This window comes from Cottoperca gobio, chromosome 19 (assembly GCF_900634415.1).
Source record: "Cottoperca gobio chromosome 19, fCotGob3.1, whole genome shotgun sequence".
Classification (NCBI taxonomy): domain Eukaryota; kingdom Metazoa; phylum Chordata; class Actinopteri; order Perciformes; family Bovichtidae; genus Cottoperca; species Cottoperca gobio.
In genome coordinates, this window is record NC_041373.1 from 9,937,580 (window position 1) to 9,953,446 (window position 15,867).

Sequence of the window (15,867 nt, forward strand, 5' to 3'; positions counted from 1 at the left end):
ACTAAACCATAAAAAATGTTAAGTGTTATCAGACTCAATCATGCGTCCACTTATTCCTAACCTTAAATTACCTTATGAACTAATCTAATTAATGCCACACAGTATGACTGGATGGAATGGATTTTTGGTAGATGGAGCTTGATAATGCAAAAGTCTATTCACACCTCTAGGTCTGCTGCGTGTGGCGCAACATAACATTTAATGTGAGGAACACCTGAGCCCGTTGGCAAGGATATTCAGTGCACTAATCAGATTCACACTGGGGGGTGAAGATTGAGCCACGGTCTAGTTCACAAAGTACTGTTGTGAGTGTAAATTGAATCACAAACGGATGCAGCTGCTCTGTCTGTTGTCGGTTTAGACTTTTTAAGCATGTTGCACATCTGTCAATGAGCTCTGATGGCTTGAGTTTCAGGTACTCTCAGCTCATTCAGTAGGTAACTAAAAATAGGCACATCAGTGAAAGATTAAAGGAAAAACTAACATAAAGTGTTTTATAGTAAGGCGTTTTTCCTCTACAAGCTGCCAGAAAATCTTTAATGCTCCTTTACATAGATTCTCGAAGTCCCGTATTTGGTGTTTTGATGATGATGGTGTAGTGAAATATACATCGCTCCAAAATTTGTGTTTTTTTGGGTCAAACGTTTGTTGGTTCAACCAAGTTAGAAACCAAAAAGACTTACTTGTAGGCACAGTGGTGCTTTGAGCTAAACGCTAACGTCAGCAACTATGATCAGTACTAGGGCTGTCAAGATATCAGATTTTCAATACACGATTATTGTAAAATTTCACGATAACAATATTTACGCAATATTTATAGAAATGTTGATAAAATAAAAATAATGCACAAACAAAGAGTACAGCTGAAGCTGGTGGGAATGTGATTTGTTTAGCAGGAATTTGGCCAGAAACCAAATGTAAACTTTGAATTGCTGAGTCAGAGAATCATCAAATTCTCTATAATTATTCCTTTGGGGACCATGGAGATCTGTACTAAATGTAATTCACTTCAACACTTCACTAAAGAACAAAAATGTCAAGCTTATGGTGGTGCTGGAGGACAAGTCAGGGGATTACCATCGTCAATAGGATTTATCTTCTGGGTAAAATAAATATTTGTACTAAATGTCATGGTAATCCATCTAACACATATTGAGATACTTCAGTCTGAACTAAAGTGGTGAACTGACGGTGTAGTCGTTCATTTAGTCTCCGAGGGCGTTCTGGACTTGCACTTGAAAAACCTTTTTCTTAAAAAGCTCTTTATGTAACACAGTACAAAACATGCAGTGAACTCAGCCTGAGGGAGAGAGACAGAAGAAAAGCACATGTGGACAAAGATGCTCACACAAACACACAACATGTTTTCATAACTGTCATGAGAATTAGAAATAGCATCAGTTTATACATTCATATAATATATTTTTTAAAAGCAGGTAATGGTTTGGCATGTTTATTTTATACAGGACATGTAGGACTTTTATAGAAAAGTCAAACTGACTAAAAAGTAAAAAAAAATAAAAACATATACTGTAAAAGGCTACAAATATATTTACTAAGGGTGTAACTTCCACTGGAGAAGGTGTGACTTTCCAAATTTCGAATTAGTTTTTTATCTTGGCTGCTCTAATCTTCTGATTTATGAAGCTTTTTGAGGCTATGAGCAGCCTGAGGGGAAGACCTATTTATGGTTGAAAAGATATTGCTTATTTCTCAGCATATATTTTTAAGGAAAGAATCCTTTAGTCATATTTTAATTTACACATGACAATGCTTGATAATTATATTCTCCTAAAAATATGCAGGAGTTGAATATCAATTTAAGATAAGACCGTCCTATTTTTAATATGATCATTATCTATTAGGTCTTTCCTGGGATTAATTCATTATTTATACTAATACCACCTTGTTATTTGCTAAATGTTTTTTTTCTAAAGATATGACAGATCAACAATGCCAAAACAGATAAATCCCAGCTTCTAAATGATCCCTGCAGAAAGTACAGTTACTATCAGCAGCAGTGAAAGGAGTATTCAAATCTTTTCATTAAGTAAAAGCAGAAACACTACAGTGTACACATACTCTTTACTTACAAGTAGGACTAAACGTCCTGCATTCAAAGTTTGACAAAAGCATTAGCAACAAAATATAGGTCTACCTGTATTACCAAAAGTAAAAGTATCCTACTCATATTCGGAATGGCCCATTTTACAATAATTTAATGCTGTATTGTATTACTGTATTGTAATTAATATAATTTATAATAGTAATGCCTACTTTATATACGGCTGGGTAGCCTAATAATAATATAATAATAGGCCTACAACACAATGTATTAGTTGTGGTTGTTATGTGTTTTTTTTTTTTGCTTTTAAATTATAGTAAGAAATGTACAACAATATATGGCAAATGACACATCATCAGTAGGCTCCTTAGAATACGGAGCACTTAATATTAACAGAATTACAAAACCTAATCAAAGACAAAAAATTAGGAAATAAAACAAAATAGCCAAAGGGTCTCTTCTAATAACTCTAAGGCATCAATCATTTCTTTGCTGTTCTCTTTTTCATATCCTCCAGTGTTTTGAGTGCTCATAAAACCACCAGTATGGGCTGTGTTGTACCTTAAACAAATAAAGTATTCAACAGAGTACTGGTACTCAAAAGTGTGCTTAAGTGCGCGAGTAAATATACTTAGTTAGAAATAGTTTTAAATAGTTTTTGTTAGTGTAGTTTAAAAAACATTTATTCACACACCACCTCCGGCGCTCCAGTTGAATTTTAAGCAGGCAGCGTCGGAACAGTTGACTGCTGACGTCATATTCCCTCGACGGTCGCAACCGAAAGACCCTTTACCGGGTGATTTTTGTTGTGGATTACACCTTTCCCCGTCCTTCAGCAGGAAAATGTACTACAAGTTCAGCGGTTTTACCCAGAAACTAACGGGGTCTACTGTCCCGGCCGCCTACAGCCCTCAGGTAAGAACGGGAAGCTGTGTGTCGGCGAGAGACCGAGTCGGTAACCGCGCGGATGACCTTCATATCACCGTGTTGGACCATATGTCTTTACCGTAACGTTAGCGGCCAGGGATTTCACAACGCTTAAATATATTTAAAGGTCTCCAATGCAATGTACAATTTGTGTATTCATTCCCAATCGTGGTGTGGTTGTGTTGATGTGTTTTATCTGCTGAAATATATTATTATTAACGGTGACGTTAGTTTCCTGTCGTTATCTTCATTTGAGCTTTAATTTAATTTAATTGTCACTGTGTAGCTAAAGTCATCTGCTTTGAGATAAACCGTAAAGAGTTAATGTAATTCATTAGAAAATGTCATTTCTTTTTAAATCACTGCCTAATCGTGGAGCCTTTAATTAACCTTTATTTTGAAAGGTTATAGGGATATGGCTTTCATTTGACTTTACAGCCAATTTAAATTCAATGGCCTCTCGCATTATCTGCCAGATGTAACCTTTATTAATACTCCTCAGTTATTTATTTCCCTTTGTTTTTATTGTATTAATAGAAATGAGAAGACAAGAGATAATACATTGTTGATAAAGGTTGGACATATAACTACCCCCTCTCTGTCACTAGCCTGACAGCTCAGACCTTAAGCAAAACAAAACGCACACACACAAAAGCAGAGGTGATATCCATGTGTGTCGGTATGAGTTTAGTTTAGGCTCACATAGATGGTCGATGTCAGGTTTAATCTTAGACAGCCTGACCGTGGTCCAGTATATTCGATGAGCTTCAGTTGGATAAGTTATGTGAATAACAGAGTGAATAATTCCTCTTTTCTTTACACCGCAGCGTCCTTGTTCTATGATAGTGGGTTAGGCTGCCTTCAAGCCATCCTGTTTCTCAGTCACTTATCCAACAGGGTTTATTTGTTGAAAGGAAAGTAAATATTGTATTTGGTGGAATGTAAGTACTTTCCGTAAGTCCCGGTCTCGTACTGTAACACACAATTTTGTCATTTTCTGCCAGCTGAGTATTGGTATGAATGGGGTTCAATAGCATTAAAATCCAGTTCTGAATCCCTTTTTTTTTATCAAATATATTTTGGTAGTTTGTTTGGTGTGGAATGAAGACATCTTAGTTATCAGTTTGTTGTGAGTACCACCTGAGAGAGTTTGTGAATGAAAGATTCAATAAGGGACTCGTTGTCCGCAGAGCTAAACGATTCCACGATCCAAAATGAAATCGGTTATCGGAACCATCTCTACACATTAGCCCGTAGTTACTACTGGGAAAACATCTGCACTACAATCCTAGAACAACGTTTTATATATTTGTGTTGTTCTTAAATGAAATAAGCAAACAATAATATTTTGAACATTCAGGCCTGTGAAAACACTGGCACCCAAAGAACAATGATTGAACCTAATTGCTGATTCCTGATATAGGATATAGGATAATAGAAAATCTTGCCTTTACCAGCGATTGTTGACACCGACTGTTTTTATAGCGTCAATTGTATATACACTTTTTTGCGCTTAAACTCAATCTATCTTTGTCTCCTCTACAAGCTAACTTGCTATGTCAGGTCGATAGTCTTTTTAAAAAATACAGACAACATTCACACTTGGAGACATCATCAGGCAAAGTAGAGATTCTAGTTTACATAACCTGCATGTTTTAGGTAGAAGTGAGGAAACTCTCACCAGACCTGAAGGCAGCATTTTCTATCCTTCTCCTTCGCATTTTGCTTTAAATTCCTCAGCATCTTGCACAACATGGCACATGTCTCCCTGTAATAACAAGTCATGCAGGTGAGGCTACAAAAGATAATGTGGCTTTGTCTCTGTATTTATGGTTTTAAGCCTTAAGCCTTCTCTTAAATGGCATGGGAAAATAATCTTCTTTTAGTGCCTCTGCATTTTAATATGTCAGATTTAATTGACCCGCTCCCACACTATCTGCCTCCACACACCCTGACAAGGCAATGGTTCTCCCTGTCATTTTCAAATACAAGGCGGGTGAGAAGCTTCCTCCAAGTGAGAGGATAATAAGGAGTCACACTTGTACTTCATTAACACCGCAGTGTGCCTCCGTGTTTTTAGTGACAGTATTAACTGAAAAGGAGAACAGCATTCATTAATAATGCTACTGATAATTTCCCATAGCTAAGTAAATCACACTGATGGAGAATTTTAGGATTGCTAGGTGGAAAATGATCACATGCCTCTTTCTTTTCTTTTCTGGGGGCGAAGTATATCTGAAAATGCTGATAAAGTTTGTAAAATCGGCAATAAAATATTGTGTTATCATAACTTGCGACAAAAATAACTTGGATGTTAATGCACTGTAGTTTGTAGTGTTAAACTGTTACTTGAGATGCTCTTTAATAATCTGAACAGGCACTTAAACTGTCTTGCAAGATGAGTTGAATCATTTAGGCAGCAGCGTTGAGCTCAGTGCAGTGCCTACAAAGAGTAAATGGACATTTGTTGTTCTACAAATAGATATGAAAAGAGTTGTTTGACTTTTAAGGGACTTTCTGTTATTTATTACTGTCAAAAAATGCTCAGACAGAAAAAGACATGATTCATATATTGTTTAGGGGTGTGTCTGGATCGATATATTGATTCAATGCACGGGGATGCGTGCGGGGCGCGGTTTCTATTTGCGCACGTGTGCCTGTGTCAGCTGCGAAGCCCCGCCCTTCGCAACACGGAGAGAATGTGAATGCGCAAAGTAGACAGTACAAACTGAAACGTGCACATACATTAGATCAATATCATAAGCGTTTAGTTTATTTAATAAAAGAGCACCTGTCAATGTGAAAAGTGAGTTGTGAATAAAAAAATATATTTTCTGTTTTAATTCGAGAAAGGGGGGGAAAAAAAAAAAACACCTTGAATTTCAGGCAGAGCGCTGGGAAACACTGCTCTCTTTTCGGGAACATCATCATTATATTTGATGTCCTTTGCAAATAAACGTTCATAAATCCGCTTAGAAATCATAGAAAAGGGTGCTTTTGTTGCACGTACTAATGACGTTGCATAGAATTGTGCATTATTTTGACCAGTTTGTTTTTGTTTAGGGGCTGAGGGCAGGTGTGCCAGCAGAGTCCCCAGCCATGATCTTCGGCACACCCACCAAGTTGGTGTCAGAGGGCGGGAGCATGGTGGAGTACATTGGAGCAAACCGGGTTCCTGACCTCCAGAAGATTTACCAGGTAAGGAAGAACAGATAAAAGCTTGAAGTCTTAGTCCTGACAAGAAGATAATGTATTTCTACCTGACACTGATATAGTTTTCACAGCTTTCGTTTATTCAAAGAAGTCAACCTCAGAATAAAGGTTCAAGACCTGCTAAGTTGGTCAAACTTTAGTCAAATAAAAATAGTAAATAGTAACTGGAATATTGTGTTCTGACCCAAATAATAATAGAAAAGTTGTGGCCTATCTGACACAGAAAACTGCTGAGAACTCTTCATTTTTTAATGTTTCATATTGTATTATTCTTGCCTCCCTCTCTATTTCATCCCGACTCAGATTTCAGACGGTATCCCTATTCATTTGAAACGTGGCATCCCTGACAGGCTACTGTACCGCACCACCATGGCTCTCACTGTAGGAGGCGCTCTGTACTGCATGGTCGCGCTTTACTTCGCAGCCCAGCCCAACAATAAGTAAACAACACAGAACCAGGACCTTTCCTTAACACCTCTGACACGTCGCTGCTGCAGTTCATCGACCCAACATTCCCAGTCTCCATCTGACCTCGCCATGCCACCTCTTGGGACTAATCGCTATCGGAACATAACAATAATTATATCTGTCTTCTTTGTAAAACCCATGTCTAAGTTAATAAATTTTAAAGGGAAACAAAGGTAAAACATGATTATTTTTCCTATTTGTCTTTAACATTATATCTTCTGTTATAAGTAAATAGCACTCACTGTATCAGATTAGTTGCCAGATGCACAGACATCATGTATGAATCTGTATCGGGTAAAGAGTTTCTTACAAATGCCAAAATAGAAACGGAGACGTAAAGATATTTCTATGCTCACAGCTTTCAACAGGCATGTGGTAGTGCAGTGATGAGTGAGAGTGTGTGTGTGTGTGTGTGTGTGTGTGTGTGTGTGTGTGTGTGTGTGTGTGTGTGTGTGTGTGTGTGTGTGTGTGTGTGTGTGTGTGTGTGTGTGTGTGTGTGTGTGTGTGTGTGTGTGTGTGTGTGTGTGTGTGTGTGAGGGAGAGCTAGCATGATGGAAACACCTCGTCTGGAACATGGCTGCTGCTCATTTGGCTTGAGTACTGTCTCATTCAGTATTTATATGTGGGCTCTAGTGTGGTGTCAGAGGGAGGCTGTTTCAGACAGACATGTTGGCAGCCCCACATCAAGCTGCTGAAACATTGATGTAATCTCAGTCTCTGCATTTGCATGTGTATGTTCTTTTTTTTTTTTATCAATGTTTTCAGGCAAAACGTCACTTTACATAAGCAATATAATTCTTGTGCAGGAACTGGGTCTTTCAATAAAATGTGTTACAACTTAAGGACACGTATACATTGTAGTTTTACTTAAGTGAAATGAAAAATACATTTTCCAAGTTCTAATCCTGTGTCCCTGTGTTAATTGATTCATCTATTTTTAAATGCTAAATATGTGTAAAACATATTTCTTTAGATATATTATTGAGGACTCATCTTGGACTTGGGCGGTACAAGTTTATCCAATTAAATAGGATTGAACCTTTCCAAAGAATGAGGTTGAGGTCTAATTTATTAATTCAAAAACATGTTACTTAAGTAAAAGTACAAAAGTGTTGGCATCAAAAATACTTAAAGTACCAAAAGAAATACTCGGTATGCAGAATGGCTGATTCCACCTTGATATCAAGACCAAACCATCACCCTATCAGCTACTGTGGTCCATTCGGTTGGGTATGTTTGAAACTCTGTGTGTGTGTGTGCATGCGTAGTGATTGCATTGATGGGGCAAGGTCACATGATGCTCGACACTTTAACACTCACAAGAAGTGGACTCCGCTGATTCAACTGATTAGTGCAGTCCTCACGAGAGATCTACCACTTGTAATCATCGAGTAGAACACGTGCAGGCAGCACAAGCATGTACATGTTGCACGGTACACACACGTGCAGTATATAAAACCGGAGTTTGTTATCATTTTATCAGCTCTTGTATGCATAGTATACCTCTGACATTTTCTTTCTTTCTAAAAGGCGTCAAAAACTCTTAAAAGTTGATCAATTTATTACATAAAATTGAACCTTGTTAAAATGAATGGATACAGCCATGCAGGAGTTTTATTTATTAAGATATGGCACATTCATATGTCAGTATGACTCAACTCTGGACCTCCCTTTGTCATGGCATCAATACTTCACACCCTGAGGTAAACCTCATGATAGATAATTGATGATAGCACTGATTTAAAGGAGAATAATCTGACCTTCTGTGGAGAAATAATGAGTATGGTTAATAAATAAAGACACAATGAGAATGATAACTGGAAGTGCGTTACGCTGAAACGTGAGCTTGTAATCGCTGGTGTTACAACTACAGTGATGAGCATTTCTCTATACGCTGTACACCCTGGGCTGGCTGGTTTTTACAAAATACAATTATTGTTATGGCTAACATGTAGTAGATGGATGTCATTGTTTATTGGTAACACAAATGTTTAGCAGAGCAACTGAGGAGGGATCCTGCTCCCAGGACGGACAGACGTGCAATAGATGTCGTGGGTACAGACTAAACAACATAGTAAAATGACAATATAGACAATCCATGTGACATAAATGTTTATATGAAAAAGATGGATGCAGGAAGAAGAAAAGGCATTACTTACAACTTACAAACTTACAGGTGCTGCCAAAAATAATAACGTGGGCAGGACCACAGGCGCAGACACGATTCCTGATCCAGACGCAACCTGATTGTGGCGCTAGATGAAAAATCAGGATGACCAAAGTCAGTCGGATTCATCCTGGGGAACACAAATGTCTGCACAAATTTCATGGCAATCCATCAAATAGTTGCGATATTTCAGTCTGGACAAAAGTGATGGACCGACCGAGCGACAGGCCAACAGAACATCTTTAACATTTCTTTACCCTTAGGATGTATTTTGTGACCTCTTGGAGAGTCCTGACCCTCAGATTGGTAAGAACAACATCTCTACGACGCTCAGTTGTTCCTTTTACATCTACTTTCTCCTTTATTCAGTTACTCTTCTCCCACTGAAGCTTTTCTTAGAAAAACATGATCATTATGTGCACACATTAGCTTGAGATGCACCTATTTTTGTAGTTTTCATAATAACCCTCGTACCTGCTTTTCTTAATTCCACTTCTCTTTGTCGCCGATACCTCATGCGTCATGAGCCTACTTGTGCATCCTTCAGTCACAATGGATCCTTTATTGTCGCTCTTATACCTGACATGACAATCCCATGAGCTCTGCAATAACATGTTTACCACTCAATAACACTGCAACTGTTAATGAAGCAAGAACCCCGGGGGGAGTGTGAACACAGGAAACCGGTGGGAGGGGGGGGGAGGAGTGTGAGGAGAAGGTAGTTATGTGGAGGATGGGTGTGATTTATATAGTGAAAATTAAAAATGTATCCCGTCTACTCACATTCTCCACAGATAACGTCTCGCTCTGTACGAGATCACTTGTCTGTGCTGTTCCCACTCTAATCCATTCTTGTAATAGATCGATGTAATAGATCAAGTGTGTAAAATCTTTCCATCTTTCAAATTATTCTGATCTGTTTCTTTGTAAAAAAAAAAAATGACACAATCCTGGTGAAAATTGGTGACGGTCTGTTATTAGTGTCCCGTGTCACATTTGTAAATCAGAATCAGAAAATCTCAAGTTGTACACGCGCTGGCTTTAAGCCAGACAGCCGAGATGATTGGAAATGAAAATGAAACTCGGGGAATCGAGATGAAAAAATGTCATAAAGAATATGTAATAAGAAAAGATGTTTCCTCATGAGTGGCATGAATGTGTAAACTATCGTTAACTAACGATGAGCTGGATGACATTGATTTCTACATATGAGCTAGAATTTAGTTCTTTCTCTCAGTATTTCTATTATTTCTAGGAAAGCTTTGGTTTACAATAATTGTTTCCGTGATCAGAATGAGGAAATGTGGAAGTGTGTGTTTGAAAATAAGTAGTTTTTTTCTGATCAGCTAGCTGCTCACTGAGGCTGTAATTTGAGCTAAATGCTAGCATACTCACAACGACAACGCTAACATGATGATAACATTTACCATGTTCACTATCTTAGTTTAGCGTCTTACCATGCTAACATTTACTAACTGGCATTAAACACAAAGTACAGCTGAGGCTGATGGGAATGTTGTATTTGGCCATAAATGACTAGTTTATATGTTTACTTGATGATAGCACAAGACGAAAAGTCAGACGATTACTATTGTGATTACAATGTAACATGATGATAGTACCACATTTAATGGAAAACCATTTATTAGTTGTTGAGATTCTGAGTTTCTGTTTGGACCAATGTGGTGGACTGACCACCATACATTTAATTAAGGGCTGTATTAAGTTAATGACTTTCCCCTTTATTTTTAAAGCTGCATTAAGCTATGTGTTCCCACTAGGGGGCACAACGTGTTGACAAACTATTTTCACATCCTGCAGTTTTGTCTCCAACTCCTGAGAAACATATCTGGGTTATTAGATGTTTGACTTTCTTGATTAGTCTGCTGTTTGAAGCTGGGCTGGCAGTGTACATTAACAGCTGAACTGAATTATCGATGCTGAAAACAACTCTCAAACAGCTAGATTCACAGTTAAGAGTAAATCAAAAAAGCTGCAGAGCTGGGAGTTAATTATTTGTGTTCTCAGCAGACTGAGCACTCTCACAATACCCCGCCACAATAGCAGAGCATGAGAACAAACAATGAACAAATAAGGTTCTCTGAGATTGAACAAGGAGAGTATTTTGTGAAGCAGTAGCTTTGTGTGTGTGTGTGTTAGCCTTCTCCTTGTCTCGCAGATGAAAGGACCACAAGTGGAATTGAGTGCATGAACAAAGCAACTTCATCCAGCCCTGAATGTAAATCGATTATACGTACAAGAACACCTCGAGGGACTAACAATGAGACGATCCAAAGATCACCAGATGTGACATGCCCACTGTACGAGTCATCTTAGCTTTCCACACTACAAGGAGTTTGGAGGCTAAATCTGTTCATCACACCCTTTGCTCTCCATGGGGAGTAATGTGTCAGATGGTGGAGAATAGAAGAAGAAAAAAAGCACGGAGAACAAAGGAAATGGAGGTAACAGCATAAGGTCACGTTGAAGTTAATCAGAAAGATGGATGGAGAAATTGTGGCGTGGAAAAGGTGATTGCTGTCATAAGTATACATGAGCTACTTCAATGCTTTGAAATTCTCTATCTCCAATGGCTTTTGAAAATGCATTTTCCCCTCTTTTTCCTTCAGGCTAATTTTCCCAGCATTTCCCGGGCAACTATTTTATATAAGAGTTCAAACACAGGGCGAAAGGACAGCTTTGCCCCTGGCTCTGTGCTGTCAACCAATCCCACTCTCTGCAAAGATGACTGAAATTAAATTTTTTCCTTGCACGTAATGACTTGAGTTGTATATTATTACAAATATCTAGACCATCTGCAAACAACATCCTTCATTTACTTTACAATCTGACACTGCATTGCAGAAAATGTAAGTAATTATTTAAGTTACTTGGCTGCTAGGGGAGGACAAGAGATGTGGGCGGCATGAAAAGAGGAAAATTAATGTCCCCAAAATGAAAGTGAATCAATATGGTGGCCTACGGATATGAAACGCTGGAATGAGAACGAGAGGGAGGAGAGTGAGTTTAAATAGAGTTGGAGCAAGATTAATGGTTGTTTAAAAGAGAATGGTATTCATCAGTAGTCAGCTTGCAAGTGCAGAACGTGGTGTGTGTGTGTGTGTGTGTGTGTGTGTGTGTGTGTGTCAGGATGGAAGTACACTCTGCAGTGACTTTAACTTTCTAACTTTCCTCCAAGACTCTTTCAATGAATGACCACTCAACCATAATGCTGATTACTTTGCAAATAAGTGTGAGGCTTGATTTCTTCTTTTCACACACACACCCACACAACACACACACACACACACACACACACACACACACACACACACACACACACACACACACACACACACACACACACACACACTGACCCAACAGCACCACCTACAGGTCATTCAAATCACTGATGTCGAGGACATTTTTCAGTTATAAATTCCTAATCTTTTAATCAAAAATCTTCAGGAACATATTCACTCATACCGTCTTGTGTTATTACAAAATCATCTTTCCTACAGGCAGCAAAAGATTGTTCCCAATAAATAATCAGTACAAAGTTTAAAGGAATACAGCAGGAATACGAGAAATGCCCTCATGGACACAAATACAGAAATGTAAATGTCGGTCCGTCACTTGCACTTGTATGTGAGCTGTTTGCGGTGATAGTGGATCCACGCGGGAGCCCCAACAAGCCCGGTCAGGAAGCCGATCGTAGCGCCCAGACTGCAGGAAACAGGCCACACCTACAAGGAGCAAGACAAGTGAGTCAGATCGTTGCATGGAAAGATCAAGAACGGCAATATTAGTTCAATTCATCTTTTTTCCCCACAAGCATGTCTCCCCCAAAGAAGAACTTTTAAAAGAGAAAACCCAGCAGTACAGCAGTGTCATTTAGAGTTATGCTCCAATTACCACTCTTCGCCTTCAATTTGCATTTTCCCTCAGTCATTTTGCAGAGAACTCCCTTTGCAATTATAATTATAATTTTAATCTTTTCCTTTTTGTCATTTAAAAAAACTTGAATTAATTCATTAAAGAAAAAGATTTGAATGGTTACTGGTTTGACTCATATTTCAAACTTATGGAGGTTGTATTTAATACTAATCAATGATGAATGGAAGCCTTTTTGTGAACTGTACTGTATGCAAGAGGAGGTCAAACAAAATGACTGGCAGAAAAACGACAGAAACATTTGCAACAGTTACAGAAATTCAATATTAGGGTCTAGCTTTAAGTATTTTGTAAATTGACTGTATTTTTTTTGTTTTTTGTTTTTTAAATAAGCGGTTCCCGACATTTAGGACTTATGACCACTGAGAAGCTCTGTCTACCGGCACAGTTGGCCTTGGTCTAAGGGTTATGACAAGTTTAATTTAACACTGATCCTTCCTTGATTGTTTTACTTGAATCCTTTTAATGCCCTATCATAATGCCATAATATGAAAAGATTTGGAGTTTAAATACCAAAATCAACTACAATAAAATAAGACAAACTTAATACAGAATTTGTTTTTACTGCAGATATTATCCAATATCTGAGTTTTTAAATCCTTCCCTCTTTATATCTGTCACAGTAAAGCATTAACAGCTGTGCTGTTTATATTTTCTAGATGTTTTGGGTCCTCACATACCTTTACTGACAAATCTGTTTGTGAAAAAATCTTCTTTTTCATTCTTTGCTAACATTTTTAACAGAACAGGCAGCCGTATATGGCAGTTTTAGGGACATTGATTATTCTAATGATGAAATCTAACAAACGTGCACCTCCTTGTGATCATGTGGCATTCATCAAGCTAAAGCAAGTGATTTACTGTAAATCTGTGCAATTAAGAGTTTGGTGAATCCAACATTCACAGAAAAAAAGTAAAAGAGATTTAGGATAAGAACATAAAAATCGTTCTTGCATGAGACCCAATATTAGGATTTTAATCCCACAATATACATTTTTTATGAGAGGATTTCTACTGTATGCTGACCTGCCAAGGCCTGTCCCAGTCCAGAGGTATAGGAAAGGCTCCCACCCAGGCTCCTACCAGTGTGCAGGCCACTGTAATCTGTAGACAGGTGTCCCACACAGACATAGCTCTGGAGACAGAGACACAAGATAAGCACATGAAACACATGACAGAAGGACAGGGAGAAAAGAAAAGCAGATTTTAGGCGCACCCGTGTCGGCTGAACACTCGTATCCAGGCCTGGACGTTGGGGCCGAGGACACAGAGACACCTTAGTGTGGTTAGAGAGGTAAGCAGCACAGCGAGGGAGAATGTTTCCAAGGCGCATCTGAAACAAGTATGAGAAATTTGAGGTTCACAGTATCTGTGACGGGGACAAACAGAACCTGCTTCGGTTCAGATACAGCAGGAATTTTTATAAGCATGACAATATATATATATATACACAAATATATAGCCACAAATACTCCATTACTGCCCTCTGTATTTAAAATAAATCACAGATATAGCACATGAGCGTCAGCAGCTACTCACTCAATCAGCGGCGCTCCATAGAGAACCACCACAGTGTGGAAGAACAGGCACGACAGGAAGAAGTACAGGCAGGAACGAAACAACCTAGACAGCTGCAGAAAGAAAAGGGTGAAGAAAGGTAAATAAATCATGAAGAAAAAAAGTTCACAGAACTTAAAAGTTAAAAGAGTAAAACCCTAGAGCCTTTGATATCCAAGTATGAATGTTTTTGGCCTCAAAAGGTTCCTGGAGAAAAGTTCTTGATTGGAAGAAAGCAGCTGTATGTGCAGGTTAATTCAAGTTAAACGTTCTCAGTTCTTTTAAACCAGCACTTAACACTTTCCTGCTTGCCACTGCTTTTTATCAAATTAAATGCGGGACTACACTGTCTGTTTTATTATATTTATAGCTTGTTTTTTGCATTTTCTCTTTAAATCCTATTTAAATTAATTGTTATATTGCCTTGTGTTTCTTTTCATAATATCTTTTCTGTCCTATGCAAAGCACTTTGAATTTCCTTGGTGTGTAAAGGTGCAGTACAAATAAACTCGAGTTGTAACCCTTCAGAGGGGGTAAGGCATCACTGAACTACAAAATACGTGTACACGTGCTACTCCTCAACCAGCTACAACATTAAAATGCTACTTACAATGCATTAGTATTAACAATCTCAAATTAAAATTCAGATTCAATTTCTACAATCTAAATATGTAATGTATGATAATGTATCAAAGGAAGCCCATTTCCGCTAATAAAAGAAAATAATAAGATAAAAACTGTCAGTCAAGTTATTTTGACAAATGTTCTCATTACATGATCTTTATTCTCTCATCACATTGGTGAGAATGTGCTGCCTTGCTACATGCATATACAGCACATACAACATGTTATTGTTACTGTAGTCAGTACTTTTACATTATGCTGATAATATTCCTGTACTGACATTTATTTGCAAGGCTTTTTACTTGTGATACAGTATTTTAACATTAATGTAATTGTAGCTTTACTTAATTAAGCACAACATTCACGATGAAGGTAAGTCAGCACCTTGTATCCTACTGTGTGCTTCTTGGTGGGCGGTGTGATGCCGAGCAGCCAGAAGACGGCGACACTGACCGCGGTGACCGCACCAGACACCGAGTAGAGCCACAGCAGGTGAGTGCCGTACACCGAGAAGCCCTGCACGAGCGCCGCAGGTAGCACGGTCGCCATGAACACCGAGGCGGCGATGATGGCGTGAGTGGACGCCATGGCTCTGATTTCATGGTCCCACATGACGAAAAATGTAACTATCTACAACAGGAGACTATAGACAATAGACAGCATGTCAATAAAAATACTTTAAACTGTTAATTTAGCAACGGGTGTACAGAGTAGCTTAAATCCATGGGTGAATTTCTTGACCTGCCTTCCGTAAACATGGAGTGACTAAGACTTCCGCTTGGACGTCACAATAAAAGTCTAATGGTATCCCTTGCAAAACGCAAGCCCAGCTCACGATATGAAATGAAATAAAAAAGAACAAGAGAATACTGTCTGATTTAAATATTAATAT

At 38.4% G+C, this 15,867-nt stretch overlaps 2 protein-coding genes across 2 annotated transcripts; one reads left to right on the forward strand and one right to left on the reverse strand.

The window, feature by feature from the left end:
* The first annotated feature begins 2,822 nt into the window (after positions 1 to 2,822).
* Positions 2,823 to 7,515, forward strand: cox7a2l (cytochrome c oxidase subunit 7A2 like). Its single transcript, XM_029456969.1, has 3 exons — positions 2,823 to 2,980; positions 6,056 to 6,190; positions 6,509 to 7,515. Exons 1-3 carry the CDS (start codon positions 2,909 to 2,911, stop codon positions 6,647 to 6,649), a joined length of 348 nt encoding a protein of 115 aa, XP_029312829.1. The 5' UTR covers positions 2,823 to 2,908; the 3' UTR covers positions 6,650 to 7,515.
* Positions 7,516 to 12,264: 4,749 nt separating this feature from the next.
* pigf (phosphatidylinositol glycan anchor biosynthesis, class F) lies at positions 12,265 to 15,768 on the reverse strand. Its single transcript, XM_029456483.1, has 5 exons — positions 15,360 to 15,768; positions 14,334 to 14,425; positions 14,011 to 14,127; positions 13,821 to 13,929; positions 12,265 to 12,586 (listed from the first exon to the last, which is right to left on the reverse strand). Exons 1-5 carry the CDS (start codon positions 15,585 to 15,587, stop codon positions 12,473 to 12,475), a joined length of 660 nt encoding a protein of 219 aa, XP_029312343.1. The 5' UTR covers positions 15,588 to 15,768; the 3' UTR covers positions 12,265 to 12,472.
* Positions 15,769 to 15,867: the final 99 nt, after the last annotated feature.

Excerpts from the sequence above, each read along its gene's own strand:
- pigf (XM_029456483.1), bottom strand. The coding sequence starts at position 15,587 with ATGTGGGACCATGAAATCAGAGCCATGGCGTCCACTCACGCCATCATC. Across the intron at positions 14,426-15,359 it reads AGCACACAGTAGGATACAAG|CTGTCTAGGTTGTTTCGTTC; the intron begins GTGCTGACTTAC and ends TTCTTTCTGCAG. Across the intron at positions 14,128-14,333 it reads TATGGAGCGCCGCTGATTGA|ATGCGCCTTGGAAACATTCT; the intron begins GTGAGTAGCTGC and ends TACTTGTTTCAG.
- cox7a2l (XM_029456969.1), top strand. The coding sequence starts at position 2,909 with ATGTACTACAAGTTCAGCGGTTTTACCCAGAAACTAACGGGGTCTACT. Across the intron at positions 2,981-6,055 it reads CGGCCGCCTACAGCCCTCAG|GGGCTGAGGGCAGGTGTGCC; the intron begins GTAAGAACGGGA and ends GTTTTTGTTTAG. Across the intron at positions 6,191-6,508 it reads ACCTCCAGAAGATTTACCAG|ATTTCAGACGGTATCCCTAT; the intron begins GTAAGGAAGAAC and ends ATCCCGACTCAG.